At 39.2% G+C, this 19,852-nt stretch overlaps 1 protein-coding gene and 1 long non-coding RNA gene across 8 annotated transcripts in view; one reads left to right on the forward strand and one right to left on the reverse strand.

The window, feature by feature from the left end:
• Positions 1 to 19,852, reverse strand: part of RBMS3 (RNA binding motif single stranded interacting protein 3) — a 706,117-nt gene that overhangs the window by 53,561 nt on the left and 632,704 nt on the right. For all 7 annotated transcript variants that reach the window (XM_063408744.1, XM_063408737.1, XM_063408753.1 and 4 more), the window contains 2 exons: positions 17,371 to 17,467; positions 14,749 to 14,799 (listed from right to left, as the gene is read on the reverse strand). In XM_063408744.1, coding sequence (XP_063264814.1) covers positions 14,749 to 14,799; positions 17,371 to 17,467 — 148 coding nt within the window. The remainder of the gene's footprint in view (positions 1 to 14,748; positions 14,800 to 17,370; positions 17,468 to 19,852) is intronic.
• Positions 2,364 to 8,712, forward strand: LOC134556331 (uncharacterized). Its single transcript, XR_010081650.1, has 3 exons — positions 2,364 to 3,342; positions 5,099 to 5,215; positions 5,874 to 8,712. It is a non-coding gene; the product is annotated as an uncharacterized LOC134556331 (long non-coding RNA).

A 19,852-nucleotide genomic window follows, 5' to 3' on the forward strand; every position in this document is an offset into this window, starting at 1 on the left:
GCTACTCTAGGCAGGAAGCCTTTCTGGAAAGAATGTAACTGATGCTGAAGGAAGATTCACTCAGCTCTGGAAGTCTCCTCCAAAACATGTTGCTTTCAGCATATGAACTACCCAGTCAATATTAAGAGGCACAGGAGCAATGTCATGTGTGATTTTGATGGAGCTGAGAGCTTCTGACTAACTCAGTGCCATATCAATTAGCCTGAGCACCAGACAATCAATCACCACTTCTGCTCCAAATGTACTGAGCTCCCATTAGAAGCTGCAAATATCATGAGGCTACTTCATCTCAACACACTGAGCCCTTTTATATACTGTGGCTCTACTGTAATATATTTCTGAAGTAGAAACAAAATCAATCTGAATTGCTCTGGAGTGGAAGCATATCCCATTAACAGCTGTGCACCAAGATTAAAATGTATTAGTGGATAAAAAATAGTCTGCGTCTGTAAGAAGACAATTACTGCTTTCTTGAAAGTGACCAAATGAAACATCCAATAGCAATAAAGAATAGGCTTTCTGAAAATGCCTTTAGAATCAGTTGAGATCACTTCATCACAAGTCAAAACATGCCTGGGATGGTCCAACCATTCCTTGATTAGCTTCCTTCGAAGCAGAAGCAACAAGTTGCTTTCCGAATCTCTTGAGAAGTCGACCGCAGTTTTCCACAGGAAATAAGCAGTTCCTGATAAGAAGCTGAGCAAACACTTGAATACTGGGTCCACTGTGTTTGCTAATTACTTTCAAACCACTTAGTCAAGTCACCCATTAAGAGGAAGTGATTCAATTGCAGCTCCACTGAACTGAGAAACTAGGTGACCAAAACTCCTTGAGGAGCTAGAATTATCCACCTGTGTGAGAGGGCTCGCAATATGTCAAACCAAGTACTTAATTTTGGTTTTGAGAAGCAATCATGGCTGTAGTTAATTAGACAGCTTGGAAGGATTTTTAATATCACCACCATATAATTTAATATCAACACCAATAACTAGAATATTTCAGAAACATTTCAGAAGCCTTTGAAAATCTTCAGGAAAATTAGAGCCTTATATCAATCATCAGAACTGATTCATCAGAACTTTCAGGAAGTGGCATTCCAAGCCCCGTATTCTGCAGAGAAAATTTTAGAACTTTCTGGCAACTGTCCTATATTTTAAGGGTGGTAATTCATCTCTTCACTTCAGATCAGGTGTATTTGCTGTAAACTTGCTATTTGGGTATATCTAGGGGTCAGCTGCTTCAAGGTCTGAGCAGATCATGCAGAAGGCATGAACAGTTGGCTGCAGCTCGTGACATTTTCTGTAGTTCCTAACTCAGAGGTCAGCAAAGTGGACTCTCACAGTGACATTAAATAATTTCACATTAGTTTTCACTGACTTCACAGTAGCTCATTAAGTGGTGATACCTAGGGTACAAATGTGTGCCTGACAGAAGACTCTTCTGGGATTTTAAGTCTTTTGGGATTTTAAGTCATTCCAGCCTTCTGCTGATTTTGCTGTTGCCTGGTTTGTTTCATTTGGGCTTCCACTTTGGAGCATGTCAGAATGATAGACAGCCTTCTTTGAAATAGAGAAAATACTTCTCAGAGGGAAACCAGCACATTTGAGTAAAACTATCGTGCTTCAGCACATATACAAAAGTAATGCCTGTGATGCTCCAATGATTTATACTGGATATTGGAATTGTTAATGTCAAAAGAGTTCTGTCCCATGTATTTACCCACAAGAATTTTACCACCACAGAAGAGTTAACGTAGCATTTCATGTTTTGAGAGGCAGAACAAATATTGCATAATGTCTGGTTACATATTGTCCCAGCTTGGCCAAATAGATGAAAGGAAACAGCAAAGCACAATCTCATACTTCACTGGATACAACAGCACTTATGACATGTTTCTACTTATTCCTTCACTTGTCTGTTGAATAAAATAATGAAAAGAAGCTCAGAGAGGATTCAAATACATTGTATATTGTCGAAACAAGAGAATATCACCACAAGCAGATCACTGCTAATTACCACAGCCCACACTCTCAGAGCCATGACCTGTACCCCTGATTTTATCTGGAAGACAGATTTGAATGGCACGTAAAACTCTAGAAAGAAGAACAAATGTACCCATTTTGAATACTGTGAGAAAGTTTGCTTCAGTTGTGGCATTTAAAACTTCCCAAGCTCTCTTACAGCACATTTATAATGAGTTCACCTGGCTTGCACACATGTCCAATATGTTGTTTTCCTGAATGGATGCAGTTACACACATTGGTACATTTATATTATCTCAGCTAAAACATCCGTGGTTGCCTTCCACTGAAGTATGAAGTCTAGAATCTCAAATATGTGAGATCTTTGAGTCACAGGCCCACATCACCTGTGTGGGCCAAGCTAAATGTTTGTCAGGGTTATAGCCAAACCTGAACTTTGTCATCCAAGGATAAATAGTTGTGCTTTTCTACCCTGGAAAGTGGACTGCAAAGCAAAGGAAAGGGCCAAACTAGCATGGAGTTCTCAGTACTCTATGTCCATGCTTTTAACATGAACACTGGCATGGATTGAAGGTATGTTTGCTGTGAGAGTTCAAATCTGAGCTCTGAGCCATAATTCTTCTCTAGGCAGCAGCAGCAGTACCAGGACTCCCTTTCAAAGACCAGTTCCCCCCCACCCCATTACCATGCTCTAACCAGCTGCCTAAAATTTGCTTTATAGTCATCTCCTGGTAGAACCAACACACCCAAGGTGTTGAATACCTGTGAAGATTTAGGTTAAAGGGTTATAAAATTGGATATCAAGTGAAAGTTGAAGATGTGAACAGGGTGTTACTGTCTGCAGAAAGCAGCATGAAACCAGGGGAATTGCATAGGACTTTCTCTTCAATTTTTTCTTATTCCTGTGTTGTTCCCAGGGCAAGATGTGGCCTGTTGTCACAGCTTTAGCTGTCATGATGAATGCCTGCTTGCTGCACCTGGAGTGGAGTTAGTGAGGGAGCTAATACAGCTTTGCTACTTCCATACACATAAATAACTGAGATGGGGTTCTGCATCTGCTTGTCTATCAGAAACACTCAAACTCCCCCCAACAAATGTCCACCCCTTTCTCTCCCTGAAGCAAGACCTGCGACAAGCACCAGGAAACGATCCTTGCATTAAACACTTCATCCTCATTTAAAATAAGTACATCCAGAGCAATCCTCTCTTTTCCACAAAAATGACATGGCCTGCCAGCAGGAAGAAATGTCAGTGCTGGAATGCATACAACCATGCTTTTCCTGGAACACTGCTTGTTCTCCTGGACCACTGAACTCTGGGTTAGCAGCTGTGGCAGTGCGGATGAACCAGCTCCACAAGGGTAGGTCTCTCTCCCTACCTGCCCTCGGAAAATACACTTCTAGCCACAACCCTGTCAGATGTGGGACATCTGTGAATGTGACACCCACCCTCTTGGCTAGAGGAAGGCATTAGACCAGTAATTTCCAAAGCTGGAAGCAGGAGATTTTATTGATAGTGCTAAAGAGGAAGGCTATCAAGCTGGGAGCTGACACAGACTCACATCCTGTGTGGATTGGGCAAAGAGGGGGTGCATAATGATTTGCAGATTGCTGTACTGCAGAAGTACAAAGGCTGTTTGAAAGCAGGCTGTGTGCTGTGTGAATCATATGCAGCCCTCTTGTCCCACCACGGATATCAGTAGCAGGGTGTCAATCCTGTGATCCTCAGCTTGAAGCTGAAGTAATCATCCAAGTTATCCCAGACTGAACCCCACACGAGGACTCCACGCTCTGTGAGCTTACAGCATTTTAGGAGGCAGAAGTAGACAACTGGTAATGAGGAACCCAGTTGTCTTCTTGCTTCGGAAAGTGCTTACATGGTTTGCCAGGCACAGAGAAAAGATAACTTCCACTCAATTGCTTGCTCGGAAGAGCGCAGCGGTGAAAGGCTACCTGAGATTTGGGGTGGATGTTAGAGACAGGGTCTCTCCTCAGCAACAACACCTGCAGTGACATCACAAAATGTCCCAGGTAGCTCATTTAAAAGACACACATTGGGAAGGGCTGTCCAGAAGATATCCTTTAGCAAGAGGCTGTAGTCAGTAACAAGAAATAACAAATTGCATTTAAACTGTGATAAGAAGAAGTGAGATTTCAGGCCCTAATTTCCAATATCTTGTTAACAATAAGATTCCGTTTGATAACGGAACCTACCCTGCTGGAAGTGCATCTCTTTGGCAGGTAGTCCAAAGGCAGTGGTTTCACTAAATAACAACTTGACACTCCTTCAAAATTCTTCAGATTCTGTTGATCTCTTACTGTGTTACACAACTCATTCTTCATCAATCCACTATGAAACAGCCAAAGAATGTTCAGTGTTTATGCTATTACATTTCACTATTTGCTTTCCCAATCATGTAAGAAAGAGGTTGGAACCTCAACAGCACGGCAGATACCACTGACTCACAACAAGAGGCTTTGTGGCAAACACTGCTGAATGCATGGACTTAATCCTAATTTCACACTGTTTTGAGAGGAAAACAAGGCTACAAGGTTACAACCTGAAAACTATAATTAAGCAATTACTCCACTTCAGTGGGACTAAAATCAGTTTAGGAAAGATACGCATGATTTGCCTCTGTACTGCAATATTTAGGTCAATATTATATTCTTCCTCAGGACATTTGAAATGCAAAGAAAACATTTTACCTATGAGAGTAAAAAAATGAATGTCAAATACTGTTAGACTACATTCAATAGTTTCAATAATAAGCTACTGCTTATGATATCTTGAATGTTTCTAACTTCCAGGGTGTCAGACCACAGCGTACATTTACACACTGAGATAAAAATATAAATTGTTAGCACTGCCTCTGCAAAAATAATTTTAAAACAATTATGTTACTAAGATGCTTCAGCAGTTACAGTTGAGAAGGTTTTAATTTATCAGCCACTTACTCAGACACCTCAATAAGTCTATCAGGAATGAACACAGATAGGAAGGGAAAAAAAGGCAAGAATATGCTACATTTAAAGGCCAGAAATAAGATTGGCTATAAGTGTACTTGAGACTTTGTAAATGATATTAAAACACCTAACAAAAGGTTTCTTACACAGATAAGTGACAACCAAGGGACAACCCAGAGCTTGGCTTGCCATGCAGGGTGGATGGTGGACACATTAAGGTGTTTGAGAAAGAGCCCCACCAGTAGAAGGACACTACAGCAGAATAAGGTCAGTATCTCAATTTCCTACATGAACCAGCACACAGCAGAGGCAACACTCACAGAATGAGTGTTTGGGCAGAAAAATGAATACAAAGGAGATGAAAAACCCAGAGAAGTCACTAAACTCAAGGTGAATTGAGGAAACAGGACTGGATGATCTCTACTGCAGAGCTGGAACATATAAGTCCAGTGGCCAGGACTAAAGGATATTAATGAAGATATAACATAGATAAATCAAAGACAGAGCTAGCTAACCTAATTTTTTTTTTTTTTTAAATAAAATGACCTATTTTCTCAACAAAGGACATGCAGCAGATCTAAACTCTCTGAAGGTCAATAAGGTATTTCAAGCAGTGCTACAGGCAGAAATTACTAAACTTTGGGGAGGATAAAGGATTAACTAAACTGTAAATGGTAACATGTTGTGCTAAAAGACAAGCTATCCTTCTTCAGTGGGAGGGTCAGTAAAATCTCCATCAGGATTGCTCTCATCCAATGTTTTCAATAATTTGCTTCAGTAATATTCGGGGAAATTGCAAAGTTGTAGGGCACATTAAGTAGAGTAGCAAATTAAGACTACTATACAGGAAGGACTAGATTAAACACAGCAAGGCACTAACTCATCAAGTCAATCAGGCTAACATGTGGTTTCCTTTATCATGTAGGAGCATCTGCTGGAAATGTAGAAGGAGAAAACCTAGATATATCAGTGAATTCCAGGATGACTGCATTACCAGTCATGAGCACCAGGGAAGGAAGATATTTTACAATGCAGCAAAGTCATCCCAGAGAAGGGAAGGAAGCATTAACGCTATTTGCACAAAAGGTTTGAATCCTGTGAGCATTGGCTGCCCCAGAAAAATGAATTCAAAGTGAAATAGATCCAAGGAAGGCTCATCGTTGCAGCCAGAAGTATAAAATCCTTACATTACTGCAAATGAAGTGATGTTAACGTAGTTAGCCTAAAAATGAAAACACAGGTAAAATTTTTGTCTATAAATTAATGTGGAACGCTGAGAAAGGACAACAGTTACTGAATGTAAGAAGAATGTTTGAACAAGAACAGATGGAGGCAAAATGAATAGGAGCACCTTTAGGTTGGAAATTAAAAACTTAGTGCTAAGCCTCAGAGCAAAGGTGTTTTGAAACAAACCTCCTGATAGGATTATCAAGAGGCATAAAATCAAACTATTTAATCAGGTTTTGCATGGGATTATGTAGCGTGCCACTGAGATTAGCTCAGTTGGTTAGAGCATGGTGTTAATAATGCCAAGGTTGTGGTTTCCACCCCTGTATGGGCCATTCACTGAAGAGCTGGACTTGATGATCCTTGTGGGTCTCTTCCCCAATTCTGTATGGTTCCTGGATACAGGAATTTTGAATCTTATAAACTGGTCACTAAGTCCTTAGAGTACATTATTATAATTTTTTACACAAGTCCTGCACTAGAAAAATCATGATGCAATCATAAGTAATACATAGATTAGCTAGTTTCCCCTGCTTATGTAAATTGGTCCTTGAATACAGTTGGTGTAACATAACAGTAATTTATGGAAGTGCTTTTGTTCTAAGTCTTAAGAAGGTGCCAGAGTCTCCTTCATCAGCTTATTGCTGCAGGCATGATTCTCTTCTAATTCTTGCTGTTTCACACCTATGCAATTCAATTTTCTTAAGTGAAGTTAACTCTTGATTTATACTGGTAAAAATCAGATCCAATTTTTTTTCCTTTCATAGCTGGGGCAGGTTTATTTTAATAATTAACATGAAAATCCTAATAGTATCACTGTGAGGATGTGTTTAGAGGCATCAGTCAAGACAGGATCTTGTTCCACCAGACTTTTCACAAACTTCTACCAAAAACTATTTAGCAGTATGACAATTTTATAATCTGAATAGATTGGTATTTTAAAAAAGAAAAACTGGAAACTAAGCCTGAGAGAAAGATGTTTTCTCCAAGGTCAAAAAGCTGATCAGTGGCAGATGAAAAAGTATCTGTCACCAAGTGCTCTAAGTGTACACGTATTCTTTGCAGCCAGTGTGAGAAAAGGCAGGCTCAGGTCAAAAAGGAGCTGCAGCAAAGATAAATATAGCTATAGAATACATTTGTAACTGAACAAGTATGCATGATTTCCATTTGGAATTTTCTTTCAAAACCAGCTGAAGCCTCTGGGACAAAACCCCGAATGAATACCGTATTTTTTAAAATAGTAAATTAATTAACCTTGATTCATACACGATTTTCTTCCTACTGAATTGTTTATAAAAGGACATCTTGTCAATAGTGTAAAACTTGGCTTGATACTTCATGAAAAAGAATTCACCTTTACAGCTTTGACAGGTTGTACCACTCTTTTTAAATCCTACTTTGGAGTTATCACAGTTACGGTGGGGTCCTGGCATTACTGTAGTTGTAAATCACAGGCTTTCCTCAAGAATCCTCTTCTGGGCTTGCAGAACCCCAGAATCTCTTTCCTTCTCCAAAGCTGCCCAATGCTTCCTCTGTAAATGGAAATTCTGATTTCCTGCAGGGTAGGGCATGGAGTGTGGGAGGCAGAGAGGGGATCCAGGTCCCCTTCTGCTGGTGAAGTGTCCTCTGGTAACATCTTGTATTAACTGCGCCATGGAAATGAGAACCAAATCTCCAGCATGGGAAAGGCACCCAGAGCTCATTCCCAGCCTTGTCACCAGCTAGTGTGAAACCTCTGTGCTCTCAGACCACAGAGCACATTCAAAGCTCTCTGCTGTCTGTGGCAGATGAAAATTGTTGCCTTTCCCTTCCACCATCCCAGAGCTCGCATGTTTGGCAATCCCACCACACGACCACCTCTGTCACAAGCAGGCTTGGGTTCTGTTCACAACCCCCACATCCTCTGTAAGCTGGCAGAACACTGTCTGCGGAGGGTGCGTAACATCAGCATCAACTGCGAGACAGCAGACAATGCCAGGCACAAAATAAGGGAAAGGCTCATGACAGAGGGTAAATTTGAAAGGACTGTAACACACATGTCACATGCCTCAGCCTGTTCACAGCACACATATGTATGCACAACCAGAATGCATCACATGGGGCAAAACACCTGATGGCCTGCTAAATTCAGCACTCTGCTGAGCCTGTTACTTTCTGCAAACTGATTAATCTAATTCTTGGCCTACCATTAATAGCATTTGTTTACACAGTCCACCACTCTCCCTGATCCTATCACAATCTGCCTATTTACTAACCTACCTGGTAAGTAACTAACTTGACCAGTGCCCACCAAATGAGGAACTTTTGCTTAAAATGGCAAACAAAACATATGAATCTTGCAGATTTATGTTCAGGATTTTGACTGTGTAAATCTAAAACTTGATGAAGATGCAAACCTCCATGAAAACAGAGATGTTACATATATTAATATTATATAAATTAAGTATTGCCGATATTCTTAGGTGATGTACATGGAGTGGGAAAAGTGAAAGCAGAATGCAGGCTTTGTGCAAAATTAGACATTGATTTTTTTTAAAAAATGCACTACATTCTTCCATAGAAGGTACTCTAATGTCTATTGATTAATAAATACCTTAAAAAAATCCCCTTTGATGAAACTGCTTTTAAACAGCTGTTGTATTAAGGCTTTTCTTGACAATGAAGGTTGATGGGTAAGGTTGCATCTTTTCTGTTAAAAAGAAATCAGTATTCCATAACCTCAACCAGAATTTCCTGGCTTCAAAAAACTCTGGGGAACCTTTCAAATTTAGTGTCAGACACTTTCTTTTCCAAATATCTTTTTCATTTATGTTTATAGATTTATATGAAACATAGACATTATGTTTTTTTCCACTAATGTAAAAGTCTTTAAACAAACTGATGGTTTATCCATTTAGTGTTCATGCTATCTGTAGCATATTTGAAAGAAAAGAAAATTTTACTAGCGCTCTGAAGTCTTTTTAGGATAAAACAGCACACCACAAGTTCCTCAAATGCAAGGGCTTGTCTGCTGGAAACATTTGTGGTTCTCCTGTCCATGTTTTCTAAGTGCATCCATATGTGGTGTGTCTTGCTGCCATCACAAAAAAATGCTCAGTTTCACTAGGGGGCTCTAACAGAGTGTTAAAAAATGTTGGCAATCTAAATTAAATATATCTTTTTCTGGCACACACATTAATATCTACGACAGCAGAACAAAGGACTGGAGCAATACTTTGATATGATTCCAGAAGCATTGTATAATCAGACTTAAAAACCACTGCACTTGAGTAGGAGCTGTAGCTTGGCTGAGTCGCTTACACCTGTTTGCTTTTAGAGGTCTAAGTTGAGCTTGGGCATTGCTTTTCTGTCCTGGGTGCTCTCCCCAGTTCAACAACACCTGGCACCAAAGGAGGTCAGCAAGCACATGCTCACCCACGTCTGCAAAACCCGTTTAGGCAGCACTGAGACAACATCTGTGTACAGAAGGTGCTGGGTGAGAGGGAGCCAGAAGTGACCTCACGTGAGCCTGCCTGTCCCAAAGGAACATTGCCAATTAGTGTCTTGATTATCAGAGTTATAGAATTTGCAGTCCTTGATTTTCTGCCTCGGGAAACACTGGAATTAAAATTGCTCAGCAGAACTTAGTCATTGGTATTTGGTTAGTTATTTCAACCTCTAAACACTTTAGCCTTAAGAGTTCAAGTAAGTTCATGTTCAAAGGATCTCTTAAAAATACACAGCTAAAAGTTGAAAGACTTGCTGGAGATTCCAATTTCTAAGGATTATTTCCTGTTTACTTTTCATACCAGCTAGCTGAATTCTCACATTTCATCTTGGAGGCAGGACTCAACTGTCTGCAGTTGAGGACATACTTTGTTTTCTTACGCTCAAACAGGCAAACTCAAGATAGACTCCTGGCTCTGTTTACTGAAAAGGTAGAGCAATAAACGTGAGGTAGAGAAAGCCGTCTTAGGAGAGGGACGTGGATTGGAGCACAAGGAACTTCTTTGTTCCAGAGTGTAGGAATCAAAACACTGAAACTGCTGTGGTATTTTGGGTATTATCCAAAACAGCAGACTCGCTAGTGAGAAAATGAAAACTGATCCATTTCAGTTGAACAATTTGTACCTTTTATGCTACTACATTCATGTACTACAATCAAAAGGCAAGAATCTGGAGTCCTTAGTCTTGCTTCTCATCAAACTAGGAGTTTTACACTGCTTATAAAACAAGGCATGTTTTTGTTGATGGTTTTAAAGAGAGACAGATTACATTCAGCCATGGGCCACAGGAAGGACAACAGAAAAAAAAAATAATAAGGGTGTTTGTTAAGACATTGACCTTTCTATAAGGGCTATGAGGGCTTGAGAAACTTTCAGAACACAAGTTCTCCCCAACATACTTTAACATTATCAGTGGTACATTTTTCCCTATGCTGCTCTACTTGCACCCTTCCTGCTGCCACTGGCATACTCTTTCTCCAGCTATTATGCAGAAACTATTCCAGACTGACATGAACATCTATGTGCATACACAGTGACTACACACAGTTTTACTTGCAAATAAAAGAGGATAAGTGTAAACCCAGTGTGTACTTCGAGCATTAGGGTAGGGCATTTCTGTTGGTTCACTAAAAATATTGCTTTGAAATAGGAAGAGTACATGCATTTTTTGTAATAAATATTTGAATCAAAATGTTTTGAACAAATGCCCTTATCAGTATAAACGAGATTGTCTACACAAGAATTGACACATAAACATGTTTTTCAAAGTATCCCATAACTTTCAAAGCCTTCAGGGACTACAGGAAAAACACAGTAATATGGCAAATGTCATAAATCTCCAGAATAACTCTTATCCCGTTTATGTTTTGATTCTGTCACCACTATCCATCTATCCTTATCCTGAGGCAGTAATGAAATACAAACTTGTTTCAAACACGGAAGAGTAAGCACTGTGCTTGGAAAGATATAGTTAACTAAACTGAGCCTGGACTACCATCAGTGCATTAAATGTTTTGCCAATTTTAACCTAAACTCACACTGCTGCAACTCTTTTGGAGCTTGTCTTCCATTAAAACTGTGGAGAGTGATCAGGGCACATGGCAAAGCAATGAAACTGCCAAATTTTAGGTATTGTTACTTTGACACAGTGAAATCAATATCGGAAAAAGTGGTGAAGGTTCAATTCACAAAGGGTGCTTTTTTCAAAAGTGTCTGAGTAACATGTGAACCTCCAGGCAGATTTTGCATCATGTCCACATGATTCAGGAATACTATATTCCAAAACCTTGAAGGTTCTATAAGTACTAGGTTGTGAGAAATTTTCATGTGTGACCCTTCTATGCCAGCAGAAGTTTACTTTTGATACTACTTATTCAGAAATAGCAATCTACCTCAACCTATCAAGACCAGCAAAAATCACTGATAACCAAAAATAAAACCTCTTTAAAAATTGTATCTGCAGTTGTTTATTAGCAACACCCTACAATATCAGTTCTATAACTGCAGAGTCCTTGACTGTTCATCTGACTTTCTCCTTTTAGGACAAAAATGTTCTCACTGTTATTTTCTTAGAAAATGTGATTTTGTTTGATTTCTGTTTTTAAGGATAGCACAAATGTAAGAAGGCAAACAAGGCTGAGAAAGGAAACCAGTACACATAAATATTTTCCAGTTAATATATATGTCATTTTTGTTTGTTAGGGTCAAAATTTATCTGGTTGCAGTTAAAAAGCTACAGAAGGAACTGGAGATACAATCTTTTGCTATCGTTGGCTTTTTAATCCACCAAGTAAATGGATGAAGAATGCACACATGAGGAAAATGCGGCTGAAATCGAGATACGAAGGGAAATAGAGAACAATGTCTGGCAGGCTGACCTGCTGCAAGGGATCTCACTGAAGAAAGAGCTTTGTATTTGCAGCACGGGGAGGCAGGTGGGAAGGGAGATGAGATGGGCAGGCAGAAGAGGGACAGGCAGACACAGGATGGTAGTGCTGTGCAGCATGGCTCTTCCCTCCTGTCAGCAAGCCTGCCAGTCTGGGAAAACACTGCCCTGTCTGTGCACAGCACACTGAGTGAAAAACCCCCTTTGTCTGCTCTACAGCATGGTTCTGCCTACCTTTTTGTCATGAGGGATGCTCCGTGATGTTAAATTATACATAAATATCAGGTAGGACTTTCTGTCGGAAATGAAAAGCTAATCATCCAGTAACATGATTTAGTGATACTTATCATCAAAACAAAGAATTAACCACCACTGTTTGAGCAATTCAAACTGTGCTTTCTGTATGAGTTCATCTCTACTGACAAAGAATAATAGAGGCTTAACAAAATGTTCTCCTTCCCGGGGCAAGGGGAATGCAATATTTATCTGCAGTGGTGTCCAGGGGGACATCACATGCCGCAATAAATCACCTCATAAAATACTATGAAGCAATGTCGTGGCAATTTAGATAATAACATGGAAAACTAGCTTACAAGAAGAAATAAACAGCTAACCAAATTAGAAAATTTCCAGTTTCATCAGCTCACAGGATTAACAAAACTCACGTACTTAATTCTCCCAACTTTATTGTAATCTTTTCCCTTTTTTTTTTTTTTTTTTTTTTTTTTTTTTTTTTTTTTTTTTTGCTATGGAGGTGCCTAGAATAGAGTCTATAGGTAGGCATGAAACTACAGAAAAATGAATACAGATTCTTTATTTTCTTTCAAAACAGACCATTAATTCTGAAGTCTCCCAAATTCTCTGTGTGGTAATACTCTGACAAGTTTTCAGACATTTCTACTAAAGAATTAATCTCTGAATGAAACCTGGGGAATCGTAGTTTCGCCTTTTTGCTTTTATGCTTCTTTGGTACTAAATGCCTCATGTCCTCTTACTTAAGAACACAGTTTTGGGAAAAATCTTTCAGTGAAGAGACTAACTACAGAAAACACATGGAAGTAACCCATGACAGCAATGAGACTGGAACAGAAATGGTACACCACTTATTTACTGTCCCTCTGCTTTTCCATCTAGAATCACACTTCCTTTTTGACTCTCTGGTTGACAATGAACACCAATTTAAGCATTTTGAGGGTGTCACTCACTATAAAAGACAGTTTTCTCTTCATGTCCTTACTAAGGGGTAAATACATTGAATTACCTCATCATAATACTTCTCCTAGTACTGCAGAAAAATGGTCTGCTCAATATTGTCAAATAAAACTCAAACACACACATACACAAAATCTGGGATTGGTAAAATGCTTAGCTTTTCTTTTAGAAAGGGAGTTTTTCTGCAAGGGTTGGAGATTCTTTGGCTTCAACAAGTCTCTTAACTCATCATATACACATATACATGTAAGACTTCTTGTGGTCTGCTATTAAATCCAAATATTAGGATACAGGACCGATGTTAACTGTAAATTTGTTCAATACATTTCATCTCCCTACAAGGGATACAGCAACAGCTTTACTCCACTGAGATGGAAACTTCCCCCAGGTCTGCAGAGAGGTGTAGCACTGCAGCAGTAGGAATTGGGTTCCCAGCCAGTCCCACAGTACAGTCCTTGCCTTGTGAGAGAACTGAAGAACTTGCCTCCAAAGAGCTGAGGGGTGTGGAAAGGAGGCTGCAAATTGGGATGAGAAACTTGTGCAACTACACAGATATCTAGTGTAATTATAGCCCTCTTTCTGTTCAGCTAACTCTCACCAGAAGTTATACTACTATGCAGTCAAAATATTTGAACAAAAATATGAATAACATACAATCCTAAGCCATAGACCTTCATTTTAATTTCACTCTTCTAGTATAAATCAATGTATTGATGATTATGTGGAGCATACATTTAAATTTTGATTAATGACACTGTCAAGTGGATCTATACCTGAGAAACTCATCAAAGGCAGAAATGTAACTAAAGTGATCTGTCTGCAGTGGAATTCATTATGGTGTTTTTTGCTGGTATACTGCTAATATTTAGGCAAAGTGCATCGAAACTCTTCTGTGAAGTAAACAAAAAATCAGTTGCACTCCTTTTAATGAATGTTGGTTAGAAACATAATGCAGCTTGAAGTAGCCATAAATTGATAAAAATGACTCAGTGGGAAAAAAAAAAAAAAGAGTTGACTGGTCAAATCATACAGCAGATTCGGGTTTGGTAGAGACTCGCTAAGACAGTTGTGCTTCACCCTTTTCCACTATGCTGAAATTACCGAGGCACCGAGGATCCTTTATCTAGAACTACAGAGGACGTTTTTGATGGCTAAGCATATAAGGGAATGGTCATGTGTTGGTCCTGGCAATTCAAAGTATGCAGGAATGCAGTCATCTTGCAGTCCCTAAAGCAGAGCTTCGGGAGCAACACTTCAGAACTTGTTACCCTCTTACAGTCGATGCAATTAGATAACACATCACCCATCCTCCCCTTTCCACTACATCAAACAGTGCTCCTCAAAGAAACAGAACCTTTATGGCAGAGGGCTCTTGTCACAGGGAGCAGCTGGCTGCTCTTACATGACCCAGGACTTCAGTGTGGCTGGACAAGCAGAGCAAGGCTACAATGGAAGCACTTTTAGCCAGAGATAACCAAGTATCCACTTACTGTTGGTTGCATAACATATGGCGGATGGGGCATCCATGAAGTACTCTGGACCTGCACATCAAATACTTTTAATTAGCACAGAAAAGTTTAAAACCTTAAGATTTATTTGAAAATATCCTCTCTAGTACAACTGAGGTGCTAATTTTTGCAAAAGACTTAAGTCTTATAACGCAACACAAAATTAATTTACGCTTCATAAAGTTATTGACAAAGGAATAAGCTTTCAAATTTCATTTGATAATGTTTTCCACCAAAGTCAGAAGCCTGAGTGATTGCACCACTTCTGTGAATCACAACATTTTATCTCGTAAAGCAGTCTTCAATATTCCATGGTGTCCTGTTTTTTTCATTTGCATTGTTTGCTTTCATCCATCAATATAATCATGAACATGTCATCCAACCGACAGTGCAGGAGACATAAAATATTCAAAGTTTATTTTCAAAAGTATCTGTATGAACTTTTAAAGGTATAACATTTTCAGAGATCCCAGAATGACTTATTCTGTTTCCAGTAAGAATTACAGACCTAATTCAGAGTTTTTGAAAATTATTCTAATTGAAAGCTTTCACGGCAAAGCTGGTTTAAGAAGACTGCACCTCCAGGATCATTCTTAGCTTCAGCATCCTGGGGCCCATTCCCACCAGAACTCCATATGCATCACCAAAGGCTTCCTTTGTTGTTCTGCTTTATGACTGCCATGTAACACATTTCAAGGAAATAACAATATTACTAAGAATAAACACGTTATAGTGTTTGCCTATTTGTGGTGGCATCTCTGAGCCATAACTCCCTTTTGTGCTGTGTGAGAGGCCCACATGCTATCATCACTCAGGCACAGCACCAAGAGTTCTGTATTTAAGTTTCCTTTTGCATCAGTCTGGGCACCACAACACACAAGTACACAAAAGATGTAGCTGTGCTAGAGCCATCAGAGGACATCTCCGTTGGTGTCACAAGACAGGTGTGCAACACCTCAGACTGAGCACGACCAGGAATAACAAGGGGAGAGCTACAAGGTCCCACTCCTCCACATGCCCTGTGATTTTGTTCATGAAGAAAGTATGGACAATTAATTGTATAACAGTGTGCTCCAACGTTTGTATATGTTTATGAAAGTCTATTTTTTGTTGAAAAGCAAGTTCAGCAAAACATCTTTAGAACCCAAACCAGCACACCCACATGTAAACACACCTCTACTACAACATTTTCTGCTGTGAATCCCCAGGAGCTAAAACACACTAGAGCTGCCACAGCTTGCTGCTGCTCATTGCTCTCACCCCTGCACCACTGCAGCTCCTTCACGGTGCCAGGGCAGATGTCTTTGGGATTACATTGCAAACTATGTAAGGAAAATGATACGGGTTAAAAAAAAAAAAAAATGAATGGTTTTGGTGCAAACTCGTGAAACCACAAACTGATGCAATGGTTGAAACCAGAATGGGAAAAGGGGAGCAACTGTGAACTGTGGAGCAGTGATGAAAGTAAGTGGCTGAGTGGCCTGAACTCAATGGCCTGAATGGGAAATAGTATGGCTCTTAAGCCAGCTTTGCTACCAAGAAAATTGTGTGTGAGCTGCACTCGTTTATCTCTGGCATCCACTCTACTTTGGTGCTGCCATTACTGAAATTTACTGAATTTACCTCATCAAAACAACTTTTGTTTGGCAAGCGCTACATAGCCATCTAAAATAAAATAAAACAAAAGTCAAAGAGAATTACAAGAATCATTTATCTTCAAAGATCAAGGTTAAGGTAGACTAACTCCCCAGAATTACATGTAAGCAGTACCATACCATCTGCAATCCCCCAGCCCCAACAAAGCAACCCTAACATTAGGAAAAACCCACCATGCAGCTTTGAAAGTTTGGACAGCTTATTTCAGGTTGGACTCAGGGCTGGATAAGCACTGATGGCACAGGAGAGAAATAACTAAAATTGGAAAATGTATAGTCAATGACCAGCTTCTGTGAAGTGATAAGCTCCCAGACAATGGCTAATAATAAAAATATACAATCTGGTTTTGACTTCCATTTCAGAAAGCCAAAACAAGACAATAATTTCCCAGTGGAGAACTGAGTGGGATATGCTGAAAAGAGAAATTCTGAATGACATGGTATGTAGCAGACTGAAGAATGATTTGAGGACGCTCTTCCTCAAGTAATTTGCTTTGTCAGGGATTATTGGATAAAAATTAGTACTTTTAAAGGATACAGTTACTGGAAAAAAAATACAGCTGAGGTCAAAAGGTCAAAGTATAATGCAGTCAACATAAATTATTAAAAAAAAAAGCACTTAAAAAGATTTGGCTTATGAAGGGGAGCCAGAATGAGGATACAGTTCAATAAGAGTGTTAAGCTTCTGGTATTGTCAACTGGAAATTAAGCAAAATGTTGTTTATCAGAGAAGCTGATTGAAAGGAAGAATTACAGTGGCTTTCATTACTGCTGTAAAGAATGCAGGAAACAATTAAAACACTACCCAATGATACCTGAATATTGCTGGAGAGCCCTTTGTTTCAAGTGTGACTCAAGAGTGCAAGCACTCACACAATTTTCTGCCTTCATCCACATCCGAAACATAATTAACTGGGAAACAGAGTAGACAAGTGCATATCTGACGTACCTGATATGTGGAGACAGGGGAAGCAGCAATGAATGGCGTGATTGATGTCTGTGGGATCATGCGGTTTGTTGGAATACTGTACGGTGAGGAATAAAATCTGCAAACAAAGAACAGAAGCGAGATTTTTTTGAACCTTTTGACTACTTAGGCTCTCCTCCTGGGCAAAGACAAAAAGCGTCTACCCAGGTAATTATGTCCATCTATTTCCAAAACCACAATAAAAAAGATGTGATGGCTCCATTGAGCAGATCTTGAAAATGGAAAGGAGGAGGAATATTTACACAAAGCATATTTTTTTTCACTTCAACTAGCACAAATATAGAACTTCACAATATAAGAAGCAATTATCTGAAATGCAAAGACAGCTGATTTTCCTGGGTGCTAGCTAGCAAAAGGAAATTTCTTACACACTATTGAAGATAACATTACTGATTTCATTTTTACACAGGGTACTGTTTTCTTTTCATATCATAGTGCTTCAGTGCTGAGAATAATACATTCTATACATGCCTGAATTATTTTATTAAGGGGTGGCTACAAAAACTCTGGCTGAAATTTTCATATTCATCTAGGCAGAGAGCAAAACCCCCCTTTTTCTGGTGAAATGTATCAGGAATTATGAGGCTAAATGCCCCAGGCAGCACTGAAAATCTCAGATTTAGTCAGTTTTATTTCCACTGTTGCACGCTATGAACAGAAGCTGCACCATCTCGTGCTTGATGGTAATAAATGTTATATTCTTTCTCCTTCCCTGTGGGTTAATGATTATTGATAAAATTATCACTTGGAAAATATCATTACTACTACTGGATTGTGTTAGTACTTAATATGCGTGTGCTTGTAAAGATTTTTGCATTTGCCCTTTCTGCAGTTTTAACTGTAAGCCAGAACGATAAAATTGCTTAAAAAAAGAATGTTTTACAGTGGTTTTACAGTTGTCTAAATGTCTGTATTTTGGACTGAGAGAGAAACACTCATGTGCAGTGTTCTTTTGTATGATTTAAACCTCATGTACCTCCTTCTCATATAGGATGCACCAGTAAGTAACAGAAGATTCTGCACAGTGAAGTGGATTGCATTCCCTCTTTTTTATATTTTTCTCCCCTCCTTATTCTGAGGCAATCAAGAGCAGCTTTCCATGAGAGCTATACAACAACAACAAAAAGTCATTACTGGTGTTTAAACAAGTGCTCTATTTCCTGATCTCCCTGGCATCACAGATTTAGTACTAATCAGTCTAGTTCAGACTGGATGCATTCATTCTGGATGAAGGCTCAAATAACCACCGACTTCAACCAATAGCCTTGGAAAAACAGGCTGCTCTCTTTCAACGTTGGGTGGAAACATTCAAAGTTAGGAGGGGAGAGGGAGACAGAGAAGCAATCATTTGTTCTTTCTATTCCAAATCAGATTTTAAAATGCCAAAAGCAGCAGGTGGCATCTGAGTGATTTTTTGTTTAATAGAAATATAATGCTATTTTAGGACCAGTTATCTGCCCTCACAATGCTCGCACAGAGACTATTTTAAAATTGTGCCTTTGCCCAATTTTATATATATCCTATTATGAGAACTTGGAGGCATTTGTATCACCATGCTTACAGCAAGTATTAAGTTCATACGACATTGAGGGAGAAGAGATTTTTACACCACTAGGCAGGTTCATCCATGGCACTAGCATGTTGCATGTCATCTGACTCCTTTTACAGGATACTGCTGCATCCAGATCAATGTTAACCAGAAATCACTTGGGCTATGCTCTTGCTAAGTGGGTCAGCTAAGGAATGCTGTGTGCAGCAAATGAAAATAGTCAATGGCAGACTGACAGAATTTAGTCTATGGGTAAAATGTGTAATGTACAGAGAAATATGTAAACCTCTTAAACTAAAAGATAATATAAAATCAAAACTCTTTTGAGAAAACCACACATTTTTTGTTCATTGTTTCTCATTCTTTTCATAAACCTGGCACTGAAGCTGGGCTCATACTCATAACCACGCATGAACTGCTCAGACAAAGACAAGTACAGGGAAGAAACAACTTTCCATTTGGAAGTAGTGCTGACTCTTTGGAATAAACTCTCCAATAAATCCCAGCAAATACTAACAAATTTAGAGAAAATGTGTGCTAAGCCAAGAATTTGACAGACAGCTTGCCATTTCAGTTTCAGCTTAGAGATGCATTTATCTGAACAGTACACAAGCCTGTAGAATATATACTACGGTAATGTGGAAAATACAGCCCTGCCAATACCATTTATCTGTCGCCATTTGGAATGCTCTCAAATAAGCATCAAATAAAACATACTACCAGGACACTCAGCTACATCGGGAAAAATTCGTGTCCAAGGGCATCAAGGAAGAGAAAGGAAGAAACTCTGATGCTGCAAAAGACACCGCATGAAAATCCAGTTCATATATTTAAATTTTAATAATAATAATAAAAAATCAAGTGTAACAATCCCAGTCACTGCGACAGGCTGCA

The sequence above is a fragment of the Prinia subflava genome, chromosome 1 (assembly GCF_021018805.1).
Source record: "Prinia subflava isolate CZ2003 ecotype Zambia chromosome 1, Cam_Psub_1.2, whole genome shotgun sequence".
NCBI classification, from domain to species: Eukaryota; Metazoa; Chordata; class Aves; order Passeriformes; family Cisticolidae; genus Prinia; species Prinia subflava.